The sequence below is a fragment of the Babylonia areolata genome, chromosome 6 (assembly GCF_041734735.1).
Source record: "Babylonia areolata isolate BAREFJ2019XMU chromosome 6, ASM4173473v1, whole genome shotgun sequence".
Classification (NCBI taxonomy): Eukaryota; Metazoa; Mollusca; class Gastropoda; order Neogastropoda; family Buccinidae; genus Babylonia; species Babylonia areolata.
Window position 1 is genome coordinate 412,578 of NC_134881.1, and position 19,552 is coordinate 432,129.

Sequence of the window (19,552 nt, forward strand, 5' to 3'; positions counted from 1 at the left end):
ATGTACTCTACCGCTAGATGTTGGTACACACTTGGCTTTGATTAGTTTTCATTCACTTCAGTTGGGGATGTACTCTACCGCTAGATGTTGGTACACACTTGGCTTTGATTAGTTTTCATTCACTTCAGTTGGGGATGTCCTCTACCGCTAGATGTTGGTACACACTTGGCTTTGATTAGTTTTCCTTCACTTCAGTTGGGGATGTACTCTACCGCTAGATGTTGGTACACACTTGGCTTTGATTAGTTTTCATTCACTTCAGTTGGGGATGTCCTCTACCGCTAGATGTTGGTACACACTTGGCTTTGATTAGTTTTCATTCACTTCAGTTGGGGATGTCCTCTACCGCTAGATGTTGGTACACACTTGGCTTTGATTAGTTTTCATCCTTATTGTGTGTGGGTCTTTGAATGTTATGATTTAAAAACTTTTGGACATTATTTCGTTAATCATTTTTAATCTGACTGCTCTTGTATTTTCTGTTTGATACTACTTCGTCGAGTGCCTATCTCTCTCTACCGGATTTCTTTCTTCCTGTCTGTCACTGATACTACTTCGTCGAGTGCCTATCTCTCTCTACCGGATTTCTTTCTTCCTGTCTGTCACTGATACTACTTTGTTGAGTGCCTATCTCTCTCTACCGGATTTCTTTCTTCCTGTCTGTCACTGATACTACTTTGTTGAGTGCCTATCTCTCTCTACCGGATTTCTTTCTTCCTGTCTGTCACTGATACTACTTTGTTGAGTGCCTATCTCTCTCTACCGGATTTCTTTCTTCCTGTCTGCCACTGATACTACTTTGTTGAGTGCCTATCTCTCTCTACCGAATTTCTTTCTTCCTGTCTGTCACTGATACTACTTTGTTGAGTGCCTATCTCTCTCTACCGAATTTCTTTCTTCCTGTCTGTCACTGATACTACTTTGTTGAGTGCCTATCTCTCTCTACCGGATTTCTTTCTTCCTGTCTGTCACTGATACTACTTTGTTGAGTGCCTATCTCTCTCTACCGGATTTCTTTCTTCCTGTCTGTCACTGATACTACTTTGTTGAGTGCCTATCTCTCTCTACCGGATTTCTTTCTTCCTGTCTGCCACTGATACTACTTCGTCGAGTGCCTATCTCTCTCTACCGGATTTCTTTCTTCCTGTCTGTCACTGATACTACTTTGTTGAGTGCCTATCTCTCTCTACCGGATTTCTTTCTTCCTGTCTGTCACTGATACTACTTTGTTGAGTGCCTATCTCTCTCTACCGGATTTCTTTCTTCCTGTCTGTCACTGTTTTGTTTGTGTGTTTATACTTTGTTGTTCTTGGTGTTGTTGTTGTTGTCTTTTTCTTCTGTATCTTCTTCCTCTTTTTCGCTAAATGTTAATACAAGTATTTGTATTTGTACTTCTTTTTATCACAGCAGATTTCTCTGTGTGAAATTCAGGCTGCACTCCCCAGGGAGAGCGCGTCGCTATACTTCAGCGCCACCCATTTTTTTGTATTTTTTCCTGCGTGCAGTTTTACTTGTTTTTCCTATCGAAGTGGATTTTTCTTCAGAATTTCGCCATGAACAACCCTTTTGTTGCCGTGGGTTCTTTTACGTGCGCTCAGTGCATGCTGCACATGAGACCTCGGTTTATCGTCTCATCCGAATGACTAGCGCCCAGACCACCACTCAAGGTCTAGTGGAGGGGAAGAAAGTATCGGCGGCTGAGCCGTGATTCGAACCAGCACGCTCAGATTCTCTCGCTTCCTAGGCGGACGCGTTACCTCTAGGCCATCACTCCACATGCACTGATATGTTGTTGTTGTTTTTCAAATTAAATCAAAGACTGCCTCCTTAAAAGATAAGAAGAAAAAGGAAATATATGAATACAAATACATGTGTATGTACACATACGTGCAGACCTAAGGCAATCAGTATATCATCATTAGGAGAATAAAAGAGAGGGAGAGGGATTTTTTGAAAAGTGAACGAACTTTCCTCAGTCAGTGGTCTGTGACTTGGTTACTTATTCTCATGTGCTTGGTCGGTGTTCGTGTGTATCTGGGACTCTGCTCTGTAAGCATGCGTGTCTTTGTGCGGTTTTTGTCGTTGTTGTTGTTTTTTGTTTTTTTTGTTTTTTGTTTTGTTTTGTTTTTTTTGGAGGGGAGGGGTTGTTGGGTACATTGTGGCAATGAAAGCAGAAGTAGGTCTTGAACTCTTAGACATAACATATTATTGGAACAACGCACCAGACTGTTGTATTGTTGGTTTTTTGGTCATACATGCACATACACGTACAAACACACATTCAAACACACACGCACCCAACATCACACACAAACATCAGCCTTTTCTGGCTGTTTCCTCGCAATATCTTCTCTTCGCGCACCACTCCCGACCAAAATTACAAACGTGATCTCAAAATCCTAAAATCAAGGGAAGCAACTTTTGGGACTTGAACTTTGACACAGTTTAAGATAGATTTGATCGGGTATGTTGATAGTTGATTTGATCGGGTGTGTTGATAGTTGATTTGATCGTGTGTGTTGAATGCGCATTACCAGGGCTGGAAGAATTCAGGAAAGCATATTGGTGACAGATCAGAACATCAGTTTTGACAGGAATCTGCAAAATAGTGTCGTTTGCAATTAGTTCATATGGTATTTTGGGGGGGTACCCGTTATGCGCCGTCCGCTATGCCACCGACCCGCTATGCCGCTGTCCCGCTTTATTCCCTTTCGCTTTTCATCACATGCGCGTGAAAAGTGATATATGACAGTAGCAGTTTTCACAAATGACGTATATTATGATGTAAACACTGAATGACACTAAAACTCGCCATTTAGAGGCGGGCTCGTGCAAATGCAAACTAAATGACAAAAAATATGTATTCAGGACAAATGTAATACTTTCAATTTTCTACATTTTTAATGAGAAACAAAACCAATAACAAGCAAAAAGAAAAAAGTGTGCTAGAAACGAATTTTAAAGGAAAGTTTCTTGTGCAGATCATTTCTCCACTAGTATCTATAGCCCAAAACAAGGAAATGGCGGAAACAATCTTCCAATGTACTGCAAATGTAAAATGCCCTGGTACCGAAAGGGAATAAAATCATATTACCGCAGACCCATTGTCAAACAATCTCTCTCTCTCTCTCTCTCTCTCTCTCTCTCTCTCTCTCTCTCTCACACACACACACACACACACACACACACACATACATACCCAATCACACTCAAAAAGAAATAAAAGATCATAACAACCAATGTTTGTCCCAAACAAACTTTTTTGTGACAAAAGACAATCCGTAAACGGGTCGGCACAACGGGTCGACGGCACAGCGGGTCGGCGGCACAACGATACGTTCCCGTATTTTGACGTGAGTCTATTTGCGAACGATGCTACACAGCTACTGAGCACTCTCAGTAGGGTGTGTTTGTGTGCAGTGTGGGGTGTGTGTGTTTAAATGTATGTTTCTGTGTCTGATGCGATGTGCCAGTAATGTTATATCTATGTGTTAAAGACCTGCTTCTGTTTTGATTGTCTACATGTACCCAAAGCCACCGTTTGAAATTAGACTTGCCCGTTCGCATTTACCATCAGGCAGCCGTTATTTCAAACGTCGACAAAACGTTAAAAAGCGTGAGCAGACTTTTCCTGGTACAACGGAGAAAGCCTTCAAAAACAAAAGAACTACGTGTGACTATCGTACTATATGTTATCTTTATAGTACACACGTTGAGCTAGTCGCTTCAACTGTACCGTTCGGAATTCGGCATACCTACCCTAACTGTGCAGCATCGTTCGCAGAAGACACGTCAAAATATCAAAACGACACGTTTAGAAATTCCTGTCAAATCTGGCGTTCTGATGTTACCAACATGCTTTCTTAAATTCTCCCAGCACTGGAAATGCACAATTCATTCACACATCCAGTCAAATCAGCTATCCTTAACTGTTTCAAAGTTAAAGTACTACTACTGGCATTCCTTACTTTTAGGATTTTGAGAGCACGATTGTGAACGTGGTCAGCAGTGGTGCGCAACGAGAAGAAAGAGCGAGGAAATAAAGGGAAATAGCAGATATTTGACTGGCTTTTGGAAATGGATATTCATTAAGGTATCAGAACAAGGTCGAAGCAGACGTTAAACTGAAATGTGTGAGATCAGAATGCTTCCAAGTGGGGCGGTACACGAACCGTTCGCAATTACACGCTGTTGACAATTAGGCATACCTATACCCTATACACAATCTGTGTTGACCAGGTACACGGTGAAGACCTCAGAGGACCAGTTGGTCAGCATACAGGTGTCCACCTCTAGGACCGACGTCTACCTCCGGCTGTGTGTCATGGACGACGACCAGGAGCTGACCAGCGCCACGGGCAAGGGTCACGTGGTCCTCCCCGCCGTCATCTTGCACAGGGACCTCCAGGCCCCTACGGAAGAGGTCGGCCTGGCCCCCGTGCCTATGCTCGACATCCGGCGTCCGTCACGGAGCTGTAAGGAACTGTTGGGAGAGAGAGGGGGGTGAGAGAGGGAGAGAGAGAGGGGGAGGGGGGGAGAGAGAGGAGAGAGAGAGGGAGGGGGGAGAGAGAGAGAGAGGGGGGGGGATAGAGGGAGAGAGAGAGGGGGGAGAGAGGATGGAAAGAGAGAGGGGGGAGGGAGAGATGGAGGGGGAGAGAGAGGGGGGGGGGGAGACACAGAGACAGAGCGATTCAAAGATTCAAGATTCAAAAAACTTTATTACTGAAGGATAAAGATGTTAGGCATTGCCTAGTCTTCCAGTCTGTCCTTGTGACAACAAAAACAGTAACGATAAGACACCACAATAATAACAGTGGTAAATACTACTACTACTACCACCACCACCACTACTACTACTACTACTACTACTACTACTACTACTACCACCACGCCTACTACTAATGATAATTATAACACTAATCAACGCACCATCATCATCATTATAAAAATATAATAAAGGGAACACAGTCACACACTCACACCCACCCATCCACACACATATGCACACACTCATCCCCAACACACACACCCTTATGCATATACATATATGCACATATACACACATGCATGCTTATGTCTACATGTACATGCATATATGTATGCATATGCGTACATAAACATCATAAGGTATCAAATCATATTGTAGTACATTACAATTCATACTGTAGTATAATAGCAGATATTGAAAAAAGAAAAGAAAAAGATCAAGAAGTAAAGGGGTTATTAAGACTGTCAAATTAATCACCACACAGAATACAGGAAAGAGGCACGACTGAAATGAAAAACATATAAACAGAGCAGAGAAACATAGTTATATCACTGTACATATACAATAGTGATGATGAATCTGACGTTGATGTGGCAGGGAATAGCATCCAATCAATAGCGTGCATGTAATACATGAAAATCACAAAAGGTTGAAAATAAGATGAAACACATTAGTGTATGTAAAGGAATAGACAACGCATACATTTCACAAAAAGGTCACGATGTTTTTAGGCCGGTTACATTTGGTTTGGGGGCCTGTTGTTTGTGGAGCAGAAGTTTTCGTACTCTTGATTTGAAGGACGGTAATAATCGCCTGTCTTGACGAACGTAGGAAGAGAGTTCCAAACAGATGGTTAAAAAAATGCAAAGCTATATTTGTACAAGTCAGTGCGCACACGAGGCAGAATGATAATTATCTGAATCGTAATGCTCTGTTGCCCTTTGAACAAATTCACTGAGGTTCGGTGGTGACATGTGGTTGTGTACTTTGAACATGAGGACCATTCTGTTGCAGTCAAATTGCTTGTACAGTGGTAATATTTCCAGTTTTGTTAATTTCTCATCTGTTGATAGTGAGTGGTCGGGTAGAATAAGTTTAGCTGCTCGTCTATGTAATGAATTATTTTTTTGGAGCTGGTTGTGACTGGCATTGTTCCAGACTGTAGATGCATAATTGACATGAGAGAGACAATGTGCCCCGAAGAATAATTTTCGGGTTGGAGCATCGACATGATATCTAAGTTTATTAAGAACAGATTGCGAGCAAACTGTTTGTAGACATGGTTAATATGAGCTTGCCAATATAGTTCTTTATCAGTCATTACCCCAAGAACGCGGTGCTCACAAACTTGTTCAACCTGAATTCTTGTTTACCTCAAGTTTTAAAGTGAGAGGCTTACGTTGGTGTTTCTGTCTGGATGTCAGTGCCATACTTTTTGTCTTATGTGGGTTAAGAAAGACACAGAGAGAGAGGGAGAGAGAGGGGAGAGAGGGGAGTGAGAGAGAGAGGGGGGGAGAGAGAGGGAGAGAAAGAGGGGGGGACAGAGAGAGAGAGGGGGGGAAGAGAGAATGAATGAATGAATGAATCTTTATTTTCCAACGGTGAAGACATTAAGCACTTTGGCCGACTTACACATCAGCCGTTGTTCTAAGAGACACACAAACATGTACGCATATAAATGTTAATACTTAATACATGTATAATGTACAAGTATAACACAGCGTCAAACTGACAGACACAACATCGCTCACATCTGTACCAAACGGAAGCGAGTAACTAACACACATACACACGCATACACACACACACACACACACACACACACACACACACACACACACACACAAAGGGAACAACAACAACAACAAAACCCTAGCATGAATGCTACACATGAATGATTGAATGATCAAGTGAAATTAACACAGAAAAGTAATGATAAAATTTAATACACAGATGTAAGAGACATAAAAGACAGCAAATAAGGCGACGGGTAATAGGATATGGACAAATAGACACATTATGAGAAAGACACACAAACACACACACACACACACACACACACACACACACACACACACACACACACACACACACACACACACACACACACAGGTGTAAAGATATGTCAGTGCGGGGGGGGAAAAAAAAGAAAAAAAAGTTGGGTGCTGATGGTTCACAATTTGTAATGTGTGGTTCGTCCGTCGGAATCGACGAGGACCATCTAGTCATCCTGGGGGTGGGTGGGTTGGGCTCTGTGGGTGCGCAGATGACTGGTCAGGCCAATCCACGCCCAGAAGGTTCTGACGCAGTGTGGACAGGGGATGGTGGCGGCTGTCAGGGACTTGCTAGCACTGCTTTTCCTGGCCTGTCTGCATTGCTCTGCTGCAGCGATTCTGTTGGCCTCACAGGATTTGGCACCTTTGTGGACAGCTGAACGCCACTTTGGTCTGTCCATTGCATTCAGCTCCTGTGTGTCGTGGCTGATGTTGAAAGCCTCCAGAGAAGCTTTCAGAGTGTCTTTGAAGCGCTTCTTTTGGCCTCCAAGGGAGCGCTTGCCATGCTGGAGTTCGCCGTACAGCAGTTTCTTGGGGAGCCAGTGGTCTGGCATGCGAACTACATGGCCTGCCCAGCGCAGCTGGGCCTGCATCAAGATGGTGTAGATGCTGGGCAAGCTTGCACGAGTGAGCACCTCTGTGTCAGGGATCTTCTCTTGCCACTTTATGCCGAGAAGTTTTCTGAGGCTGGTGGTGTGGAAGTGGTTCAGCTTTTTGGCGTGGCGTTTGTAGACCGTCCATGATTCACATCCATAGAGCAGTGTGGTGAGAACTATGGCCTTGTATACTTTGAGCTTCGTCTCCAGGGTGATGCCTCTCCTGTTCCAAACGTTCTTATGGAGTCTGCCGAAGGCAGCGCTGGCTTTGGCGAGTCTGGCATTCACCTCGTCGTCGATGACAACTGTGCGAGAGAGTGTACTGCCCAGGTATGTGAACTTGTCCACCGCGTTCAGTCGTTGCCCGTTGATGAAGATGTTTGGTTCAACTTAAGGCTTTAATGGAGCTGGCTGGTGCATCACCTCAGTCTTCTTTGTGCTGATTGTGAGGCCAAACTTGTCACAGGCAGCAGAGAACTTGTCGACAGTGTGTTGCATGTCAGCTTCGGAGGCAGCGTTGAGAGCGCAGTCATCAGCAAACAGGAAGTCGTTGACGGTGTCTGTCCTCACCTTGGTTTTTGCTTTAAGCCTCCTGAGGTTAAAGAGTGAGCCATCTGTGCGGTACCTGATGCCAATGCCTACGTCAGCGTCTCTGAAGGCATCTGTCAGCATGGCTGAAAACATGAGACTGAACAGGGTGGGGGCAAGAACACACCCTTGCTTGACTCCGTTGGAGACAAGGAATGGTTCTGAAGCCTCTCCGTTGTCTTGGACTCGGGCCAGCATCCCATCGTGTAGTTGCCGTATGATGGTGATGAACTTTCTGGGACATCCGTACTTCGCCATGATTCTCCAAAGGCCATCTCTGCTAACAGTATCGAAGGCCTTGGTCAGATCGACATAGGTGGAGTAAAGGTCGGCGTTCTGTTCCTGACATTTCTCCTGGAGCTGCCTGGCAGCAAACACCATGTCGATAGTCCCGCGTTCTTTCCGGAAGCCACACTGGTTCTCTGGTAGGAGACCTTGCTCAAGTTGCGCTATGAGACGGTTGAGTAACAATCTGGCCAGAGTCTTGCCTGCGACGGACAGCAGGGATATTCCACGATGGTTGTCACAGGCCTGACGATTTCCTCTGCGCTTGTACAGGTGTATGATGGAAGCGTCTTTGAAGTCCTGTGGAACTGCCTCATGCTGCCAGATGAGCTGAACAGCTGATGAAGCTTCTCAGTCAGCGCCATACCACCTTCTTTGTAGACCTCAGCTGAAATGGAGTCTGAGCCAGGGGCTTTGCCATTGGATAGCAGACGGATAGCTTTCTGGGTCTCCTCCGAAGTTGGAATGGCATCCAACGACTCACTGACTGGCACCTGGGGGAGTCGGTCGATGGCTTCATCATTGATGGTGGAGGGGCGGTTCAGTACGCTGTCAAAGTGTTCAGCCCATCTCTCAAGGATCTCGTCCTTGTCAGTTATCAGGGTAGAACCATCAGCACTGAGGAGTGGAGCAGATCCGGAGGTGGTGGGACCGTAGACTTCTTTCAGGCCGTTATAGAAGTTCTTCATGTCGTTCCTGTCTGCAAAGCCCTGGATCTCATCAGCTTTGTTGCTCAACCAGGAATCCTGCATCTGCCGCAGCTTCAGCTGGATGGTGCTGCGTGTGCTCTTCAGTATGTCTTTCTTTGACTGTGACTTGGGATCTTCAATGTGGGCTCTGTAGGCTTGGCGTTTGTCTTCTAGCAGTTGCTTGATCTCAGTGCAGTTCTCATCAAACCAGTCTTTGTACTTCCTGACAGAAGGCCCCAGGCACTCGATGGCAGTGTTGTACACCGTCTCATGCAGTGCGCCCCATGCTGCCTCCACATTCTGGTTGTCCAGCACGGTGGACTCAAGACGTTCCTCCAGGGTGTCAGCAAAGCTCTGCTTGATGTTGCCTAGCTCCAGCTTGTTGACATTCAGGCGTTTGAGTGCTTTCATGCCCTGAGGCCGTCTCTTGGGCTGGATGCGGAGGTTGAGCTTGGAGACGATAAGGCGGTGGTCTGTCCAGCACTCGGCGTCGCACATGACCCTCGTGACTCGTACGTCCTGCCTGTCCCTCTTCCTGACGATGACAAAGTCGATGAGATGCCAATGCCCAGAGCGATGATGCATCCATGACGTCCTGTTACGGGTAGGGAGGCAGAAGATGGTGTTTGTGATAAGAAGGTCGTGCTCGGCACATGTCTGGAGAAGTAGCTGGCGATTGCTGTTACAGTTACCAACCCCATGCTTCCCAATCACGCCTTCCCAGGAGGTGCTGTCACAACCAACTCTCGCGTTAAAGTCACCAAGAATGATGAGCTTGTCTGCGTTGGGAACAGTGGTGATGACAGCTTTCAGGTCCTCGTAGAACTTGTCCTTGATCTCATCTGGGTTGGTCATGGTGGGCGCGTAGGCGCTGACAATGGTGGTAAACTTCTTCCCGTTGCATAAAGGGAGTTTCATCGTCATCAGGCGATCGTTCACTCCTTTCGGGGGGCCAGCCAGCTTGCCAACGAGGGTTGTCTTCACTGCAAAGCCAACTCCAGCCTCACGTCTCTCTTCAGGTCCACGACCACCCCAAAAGAAGGTGTAGCCTGCGCCTCGCTCACAGAGTTCGCCTTCTTCTGCCAGTCTGGTCTCACTTAAGGAAGCGATGTCGATGTTGTACCTGGCTAATTCACTCGCAATGAGTGTTGTGCGTCTCTGTGGTTTGGCTGAGTCGCTTCTGTCCAGAAGCGTACGCACGTTCCATGTGGCAACGGTCAATGGGGTGCTCCTTGTTTTCTTCTTTCTTTCCTTTGTGTGTCGACCGCTTGAGTAGGGCCCCCGTCAGCCGCAGTATGCTGACTAGGGTAGTGTGGAGCAGGCAATGTTTAGGGCACCTTTTCTAGCCCCTTCCTCATGCCATGGAGGTGAGCAGTGCTGTCCTGAAGAGGGCTGCTCAGTCGCTCAGGGGGCTGCCGATCTCCACCGCTGCTCCAGTCGGTGAAAAACGACCCTATGGCCTTAGCCGCCTGTGTGCAGATCCGCGGCTACGACTGCCAGTGTACCCACACCTGTCGCTTCGTCGCTCGCCTGTCGCCACAGGGTTTGGGGAAAATGATGGTATGGGATGAAGGATGACTGATGACTTGCGCGATGACTGTTTATAGTGAGGAGGAGTTGCGCACCGTCGACCTCACTCTCTTGTCCGAGACCGTCTGTATCCAGTGGCAAGACGAGGTCAAGACGACTGGAGATGGAAACGGATGCAGTGGATGACCAGGATGTCCTATGTGCCTCATCCTGCCCTCAGCACTCCACAGTGCTCTGCTGCAACCGCCTTCCTCTCCGTTGAACCATGAAGGTTTCTTCCGCAGAGTCCGCCGGATCCAGTGATACATGCGCTACCCTCACCTAGTTTAGCCAACCTATCAAAGCTGTTGCCCGGGGGTTGGGCGCTGCCGCATGCTAGCAGCTTCCAGGACCTATAGGTGAGAGCTGGGTGCCGGTGGTGACCAACAGAGGACAAACCACTCCCGGAAGAGCGTGACAAGCCCCCCCCCCCCCCCCCCCCCTCCCCCTCTAGAGGTACTACCCCTCCCGTGCACCCCTTAACCCCCACAATTTGTAATACATGTAAGTATACAGAATCGTAGACATGACCAGACTAGAGTTTGATTTCGTTAGTTTGTGTCACTGTAAGAAGATCTCCGAAAACAATATTCTATTGGGTGATACGTTATCAACTAATTGACGCATTTCGACATAGTTTGTAAGGATTGTCAGTGACAATATTTTACCACATTTTCGGTCTGGCTTTCGGCACGCATGTACTGTCCAAGTTTCTCTTTGAACGGTGTGGTGAAAAAGGGTTCTTTGAGGTGTTTGGGGAGATTGTTCCAGCAGTGCGTGCCGGAGTATGCCAAACTCGATTTATAAAGGTCTATTCTTGGCTTGGGAAGAGTAAGAGTCGCATTTCGGGAGTTTGGGTTGCGAATTTCATAGCAGACAATGGTTTGGTGTAGATAAGTAGGACATTTCTCGAATATTATTTTATGCATAAGTACGCACCTATTCAATATTAGGTGCTTTCTCAAGGGAAGAGGTGCTGGCAGTTGATATTGATGACTGCGTGTGTTTCGTAAAACACCATTGAGATGTTTTACAGCACGTCTGTGTACAGAATCTAGTTTGTTTTTTTATGTGCACTTCGCTGCAGTTGCCCCACACGTTTGAAACGTAATTGATTCCAGACATGGTGTGAGAATGGAAAAAGAAATAGGAAGCCTCTGGACTGACGACATGTTTTACACGGGATAACAGGTAAACATTTTTTGCAACTGACCTTGGTAAAGAACTGATATGTGCCTCCCATTTTAGCTGGTTGTCAGTAACGACACCAAGGTGTCGATGTTCTGTAACTTGTTCAATAGCTTGGCCATCGATTGACAAAGTGAGCGGATTTAAGCCACGCTGGTGCTTTTGGCGAGTGGCTACAATCATACGCTTTGTTGTTTTTTTCTGGGCTAAGGAGCATATTATTTTCTGTACACCAGTTGGATACTTCGGTTAGGCTGGTTTGTAATCTATCATTAATGTGCTCTAAATTTACTCCATTTGTATGAAGAGAAGAGTCATCTGCAAACATGTCGCATGATACTGCAGATCAGGAGATACATAATGGAAGATCATTGATATAAAGGTTGAACAACAAGGGGCCAAGCACAGAGCCTTGGGGAATGCCCATTTTTGTTATTCCCGTTTAATAATACACTCTGTTTTCTTTCTTTTAAGTATGACTCAAAGAACTTAACAGAATTTGTATCAAGCTGACAAACCCGTAGCTTTTCAAGAAGTGTTCGATGGTTAATGAGATCATATGTTTTCTTCAAATCTAGAAAAACAATTCCGTTGATTTTTTTGGTCATTTATAGCTGTGAGCAGTTTATCTAAAAGACTGGTGAGGGCTGTCTGACAGGAGTGTTTTGGGCGAAACCCTGACTGATTTTGATGAAGCAAGTTGTGCCGGTCAAGATATTGCAAAAGGTGTTTGTGCACGTGTTTTTCAAGTGGTTTAGAAAGCGATGACAGTATCGATATTGGTCGGTAATCATTGAGGTCAGAGGGTTTTTTTACTTTAGGTAGTGGTATAATTTTGGCAGTTTTGAACATAGTTGGAAAAAGACTTTGAAATACTGAGGTTATAAATATATGTCAGATGATGCACTGTATAGGACAGAAAGACAGAGAGAAACAGAGTGAGTGAGAGAGACAGAGACACAGAGAGAGGGGGGAGAGAGAAAGGCAGAGAGAGAGAGGAGGGAGAGAGAGAGAGACAAGACAAGACAAGAGAGGGAGAGAGAGAGGGGGGAGAGAGGAAGAGAGAGGGGGGGCACAGAGAGAGAGCGAGAGAGAGGGGGGGAGAGACACAGAGAGAGACAGAGAGAGAGGAAGAGAGACAGAGAGGAGAGAGAGCAGAGAGAGAGAGGGGGGAGAGAGGGGGAGGGGAGAGAGAGAGACAGAGAGAGAGGGAGAGAGAGAGGCAGAGAGAGGGAGAGATAGACAGAGGGAGAGACAGACAGACAGACAGACAAAGAGAGATAGAGACAGAGAGAGGGAGAAAGAGAGACAGACAGACAGGGAGGGAGAGAGACAGAGATAGATGGAGAGAGAGAGAGAAAGAGGGGGCAGACAGTGAGAGAGGGAGAGAAGGGAGGGGAGGGAGAGAGAGAGAGACACACACACACACACACACACACACACACACACACAGAGGGAGAGACAGAGAGAGGGTAAGGGAGAGAGAGACAGACAGAGGGGGGGGAGAGACAGACAGACAGACAGAGAGAGGGCGAGACATACAGAGAGAGAGGGAGAGAGAGGGGGGGACAGAGAGAGGGGGGGGAGAGACACACAGAGAGAGATACACACACACACAGAGATAGAGACAGAGAGAAACAGAGTGAGAGAGACAGAGAGAGGGGGGGGAGAGAGAGAGAGACAGAGAGAGAGAAGGGAGAGAGAGAGAACAAGAACAAGAACAAAACTTTAATCTCCAGGCCTCCGGCCCCTAGAAAGAGTTCTAAAGTACACAATATGGTGATCACGCAGCGACAACAAAATGTAAAATACGTACTAACTTAAACCTGTAGAACAAAAGTGCTTCTTGTGCATAGTAAATTAATTTTGACTTTCATCATTGTTGTCACAGAATTCCTGTCGTATCTTCAGGGCATTAAATATATAAATGCAGAGTTTACGAATACTGTAAACAGAACCATTCTTCAGCAAGTGAACATACGATTGATCTTCAGAGTTCAGATGTTTTTGCCACAGGTTATTGTAAAGGACACAATTGTTTATAAAAAAAAATGTTTTTCATCTTCGACCACATTACAACATTTACATGCGTAATTTGAATTACATTTGAATGTTCTCCTAAAAAATGATCCATTTATTGGGAGCAAACCAAGCCGTAATTTTACCAGTCCCTAAAACACTTTTTATCCAAAAGTCAAAATATTGCTCACACTGAAAACCACTTTTAAACAGTCTGTAGTTATGATATATATCTTTATAACATTACTGACTCGTCCCACTCCTGCATAAATATATCTTTTATTCTTTGCTTAAATAATGACAAAAATGTTTGCGCACCACCAACGCCTTGTTGCAACCAGACATATCCCAACCCAAGTCTAAATAAAGTATTTTTTACTAAAGACACCCAGCATTTTTTCCCATTTTGTCTAGGTTAAACAACATCAAATATGTCTGTCTGGGTAATCGGTGCACATTCATATTCAGCAACCTTAACCAGTACTTGATACACCTTGCTGCACTATTTATATACAGTGGATAACGTCCTAATTCGCCATATGCAAACTTGTTTGGTAAGTGGTATGTTCAAAAAACGTTTACATGCAAAGGAATGAACCTTCTCAATATTATCAAGTCTGTTAAGACCCCACATCTCAGAAGCGTACAAAAGAATGGGTTGTACCTGAGCATCCAATATTTTGAAAAAACATTCTTTGGAAATATCATTCAGCTTCATTATATATTTTATACAGTCAATGCATGCATGTTTGCCTTTTGCTGCTAAAATCCCTACTCCTTTGTTTATACTCATTTTTTGTCGTAAAAACAAGCCCTAGATAATTATGTTCATTCACTACTTCTAGAGCATTTCCATCGAGATTCCACTTTTCATATCTTCCCAAAAAGCCACCTTTTCGAAAAACCATCACTTTAGTCTTGTCAGTATTTACATTCAAGAAGAGTGTTTTACATGCATTATTTAGAATATTAATTTGATTTTGCAGACCAATCGCAGTGTTAGCAGTACAATATCATCCGCGAACAGAAGAATGAATAACTCTAATAAATCAGGCAAAAACTGAATTCCATGAATACTACTGATTTCAACTGCTGATGCAATTTCGTTAACAAATAAAGAAAACAATATAGGGCTTAACATACAACCTTGCCTTAGGCCAACGGGACAATCAAAAAACTCAGTTAACTTATCTTCAATACGTAAGCAAGACGTAACACATTTATACATAGCAATGATAGCATTCATAAATTTCCCATTTATACCTTTCTGAATCAAAATATCAAACAAAGACTGACGTTGCACAGAGTCAAATGCTTTTCTCAGATCAACAAAACAGGCGTAAAGCTTGCCTCCCTTCTTTGATAAGGATTTCTCAATAATCGCGTTCAGAGTAAAAATATGATCTGTTGTGACATAACCACGCCTGAATCCAGCCTGTGACTCTGTTAGCATATCATTTTCTTCAGCCCATTTGACACGTCTTCCGTTTAGCACTGATGAATAACATTTGCTAATAAGACTGAGCAAAGACACGCCCCTATAGTTGTCTGTTGAACTACTATCTCCCTTTTTAAAAATTGGAACAATTATTGCCTTCGCCCATTCATCTGGATACGTGCCCTTATCAAACAGAATGTTAAACAGTTTTGTTTAAAAATGTACAGCAATATTATCAGCTGATTTTAACATTTCTGCCAAAATACTGTCTACACCACAAGCCTTGCCTTGCATCTGCAACTTCTTGTTCTGAAATATCATGACTTAGTTCATCAGATATATTTGATTCCTCTTGATTCCTCTGGTTGCACTTCACTAATGGCTCTGCTATCAGTAGTTATAACCTCGTTCTGAGTAAATAAATTCCGAAAGTGTTCAAACCATTCATTTTCTTTAATGTCTTTACATACTCCTATTTTCCTTCTTCCAGACACGTGCTTTGCTTCTTTCCAAAACTGTTTGCTGTCTGCAAAATAAAATCTGCTACGCAAAAATACCCAGATGTACTGGCTAAGAGGAGACAACCTGACAAAAATCCCCAATCCCACGGCTTTCATACAGTACCAATGGGATGAATGGCTGTTGGGTTAAACAGTCACTAACTGTATGCAGTCTGGCCCTTAGGGCGACACCAGGCTGACGGACTCCACACAGATGGACATCCATTGCCCTTCCCTGATAAGAGGCTGAGGCTTTGTCAGGGCGACCGAATTTTTTCCCTCACCACATAGAACACCCTTCTATGGATACTAACAAAACCCTGTCTCGCGTGCACCTCGGGGATCAGCTGCATAGCACGAGACATAAATTCAGATCCCCAAAACCCCAAAACAGCCGTGGCAAAAGAGGTGGGAAAAGATTGTGCTTAGGTAGCAGAATGACAAAAGCAGAGCGGCTATCAAAGAAATTCTTTAGAATCGGCAGTTGGAATTGTTCCAGCGCGAGAATGAGAATCTCAACAATTGAGAAATTGGCATATGATTTTGACATTTTATGTCTCCAAGAGACCAGGACAAGTGCAGACAGACCAATACATTTTGAGAATTTCACAGTCTTTCAAAGGAATGAAGGAAGAGGATTAGCAATCATACTGAACAAAAGCCTAAAAAACAAAGTTTCCACCATAAATCTAGAGAAATGGTGTAGCAACTCATGTGAACTAGTGGGGGTGCGTCTCGAAAAACCTGACGGAATTCACAAAAGCATCGTGCTCATCAATGCCTATGTTCACCCAGGAACCTGCACAACAAAAGAGGATTGGGCCATTTTAGGGGAAATAGAGAACGAACTTGGAGACTCAGTCATTATCTGTGGAGACCTCAATGCAAGATCGAAGTTATGGGACCAGCGGAACACCAACCCACAAGGACTCGCACTTGAAGGAATGATAGGGGAAATTCTTCTTAGCCCATTAACAACCACATCCCCAACTCGCCTTGGAACAAGACAATGGGACAGTGACAGTGTGATCGACATCGCTCTAACATCTCAAAAATTCAGACAGAAATGAATGCAGAGACGCTTCCACACCAAGGCAGTGACCACCTCCCGGTAGTTTTCAGTCTACAGAAACTGTCAGATAAACGCTGTATGAAACCGCGTGATCCATTTCAGTATGAAACCAAAGAGACAACCGTCATCGAAAAATTAAGACGCAGAAGAAACAAAAGAACGGCACCGAACAGGATGCAAACTATTCGGCCCCCATGGTGGAATACCGACACAGAGAGAGCCTGGATAGAAAAACATGGGGCTGTCAAACTTTGGCAAAAAGAAAGAACAAAACCATCTCCGGACAAAGATATTGAAACAAAAATGAAAGAAAAAACTAAACAGTTTGAAGTCATTGCTCAAAAGGCCAAAAATGACAAGTGGAAACAGTTTTGCGAGGCACTCAGTTATGACTCAACATTGACAGAGTTCTGGCAATTTTATCGTCGCATGGAAGGGAAAACGTGCACAACAACCACCCCAGACATGTTAGACACTGACGGAACCAAGCTTAAGACAAACGAAGAAAAAGGATCCGCCCTGCTCAAACGTTTCATACAACAGGACGATCAAAGAAATTTAGATGAGAAAAAGAAATATGTTGAGGAGTTAAACCAAACCCTTATGCAGACTGGACTCGATGATGACTTGACAATAAATGATCTAAAAGAAGCAATAGCTAAATGCAAGAAAGAATCAGTTCCTGGCCCAGACAAAGTTCGCTACTCGGACATCAAGGAACTATCGGAAGAAGACAGAAGCAAACTTTTCAGTCTGTATCAAAACAGTTTCCACAATGGACATGTGCCGGAGGACTGGACACACAGCTTCTTAAAACCCATACCAAAACCAGGAAATGACCATCATCAGGTAAGCAGCTACCGAATCCTAACCATGCAAAACATTGCTGGAAAGCTCATGAAACGCATAATAGCCAGGAAACTTGCAAGGAATCTTGAACACAGGCACATTCTCCCTTCAAATCAAGGTGGTTACAGAACAGGCAAGTCCACATGGGAAAATGCAGCTGCTTTTGCATATGAGGTGTATGAAGGATTTCAAAGGAAAGAAGAAACACTAGCAGTAGCAATCGACCTTGAAGATACCTACAATAAAGTCCAGTTTGTGCACTTCATGGAGCTGCTGCTAAGGTATGGAGCATGTTTGACACTGACAAGATGGATAGCAGCAGCACTTCAGGAAAGAACCGTCGTCCTACACCTTGGAGATTGGATGTCTGCACCTTCTAAACTATCCATGGGACTGCCACAAGGGTCTCCACTCTCTCCTGTCCTCTACAATGTCTACACGAAGGGCCTTGCAGACTTAAACAACAATGGAATAGCTCAGGTGCTTACTTTTGCGGATGATGGCCTGGTCTTCAAAACTTCGAAAGATGCTCAGGAAAGAACTAAAGCCGTCCAGAAACAACTAAACAATATTGCTCAATGGTGCAAAGACACAGGATCAATCCAGCGAAAGCCCAAACGTTGCTGTGCACCCTCAACAACAGAACCGCGAGCAAATCACCACCCTCTGTGTCATTCGATGGGATTCAGATCGGGAAAACTGAATGCCTACGCTACCTAGGAATACACTTCGACAGGATGCTGACCTTCAGAAAACATACGGAAAATACTGTTCTCAAATGCAAAAAGGGCAATGGCAACCAAAGGTATTGAACAACGCCACCTCTTCCTGCTATACCAATTACTCGTCCTCAGTGTGATCGACTACGGACTTGGGCTGACAACACCGTCTCAAAGCAACCTCTTAAAATTAGAGTTCAAAATGAAGCTATGAGGCTGATCCTTGGAACAACAAAAGACACGCCCACAGAAACCATGCGATACCTGCTTGACCTTCCTTCAGTGCAGGCCAGAAACAAGTTAGAACAGGTCAAGACCTACTTCAAAGCATTAGAAAACCCTCAAAACCCACTGCATGACGCAGTCAAAGAACCAAAAGGCAGCCGCCTAGGACGAGGAAGATCATGGATGGGGCAAGTAGAAGACACAATCCAGCTAGTATGCCGACTACAAGACCTGAAAGAAACAAAAGAATGGGAGAAAAACCCCGAAAACCTCAACCATCGATTCAACACAGCCATTTCACCCACTCTAGGAAGAACAGGTACAAGGCCATCACACCATTGATCGCCTCAAAGAAATAAAAGCAGAGAGAGGGAGCGGCCGTAAGTCTAACATGAAAGGTAGAGCACGATGCTTTGCAAATCAAACAAATATCGGCATCATTTCCAAACCAACGTTGCGCAGATTTCTTCAAAACGGAACAGAGTCTCTGTGGGCTTTTCCAAATACAATAGACTGAGCAACACACTAGACGCCACGTTCTTGGCATCAGAGATCTTTTCCCAGCCCTCTTGCGGCCAATCAGTGGCAGCCTCTGTGCGTGTGTGTATGTTGTGTTGTTTGTGTGTATGTGTGGGTCTGTGTTTTTGAGTGCGTTTGTGCATGCGCGAGGGTGTAAGTGTACACAAGTGTCAGTAGAGTTCTGTGCACGTGAGTATGTGTTTGTGTGTGTGTGTGTGTGTGTGTGGCCAATCAGTGACAGCCTCTGTTCTTTCTAGTCATCTTGTTTAAAACAATATTGCACCTCTGGGATGGGCACAAAAAATAAAAGAAGAAGCCAAATTATATGCAAACTGAATTTACTGTTATATATATATATATTTTTTTTTTTTTTTTTTTTTTTTAATTCTCTAAACTTGACACTTTGATCTTATATTCTGACACAACAACAAGAGCAGTCATTTTTATCATTTTTTGTTCAAACAGGAACTTCTT

General features: G+C 44.5%; 1 protein-coding gene across 1 annotated transcript in view; it reads left to right on the forward strand.

Moving 5' to 3' along the window:
• LOC143283195 (androglobin-like) overlaps positions 1 to 19,552 on the forward strand; it is a 200,635-nt gene that overhangs the window by 136,021 nt on the left and 45,062 nt on the right. Inside the window, exon 25 of the mRNA XM_076589370.1 lies at positions 4,240 to 4,475. Coding sequence (XP_076445485.1) covers positions 4,240 to 4,475 — 236 coding nt within the window. The remainder of the gene's footprint in view (positions 1 to 4,239; positions 4,476 to 19,552) is intronic.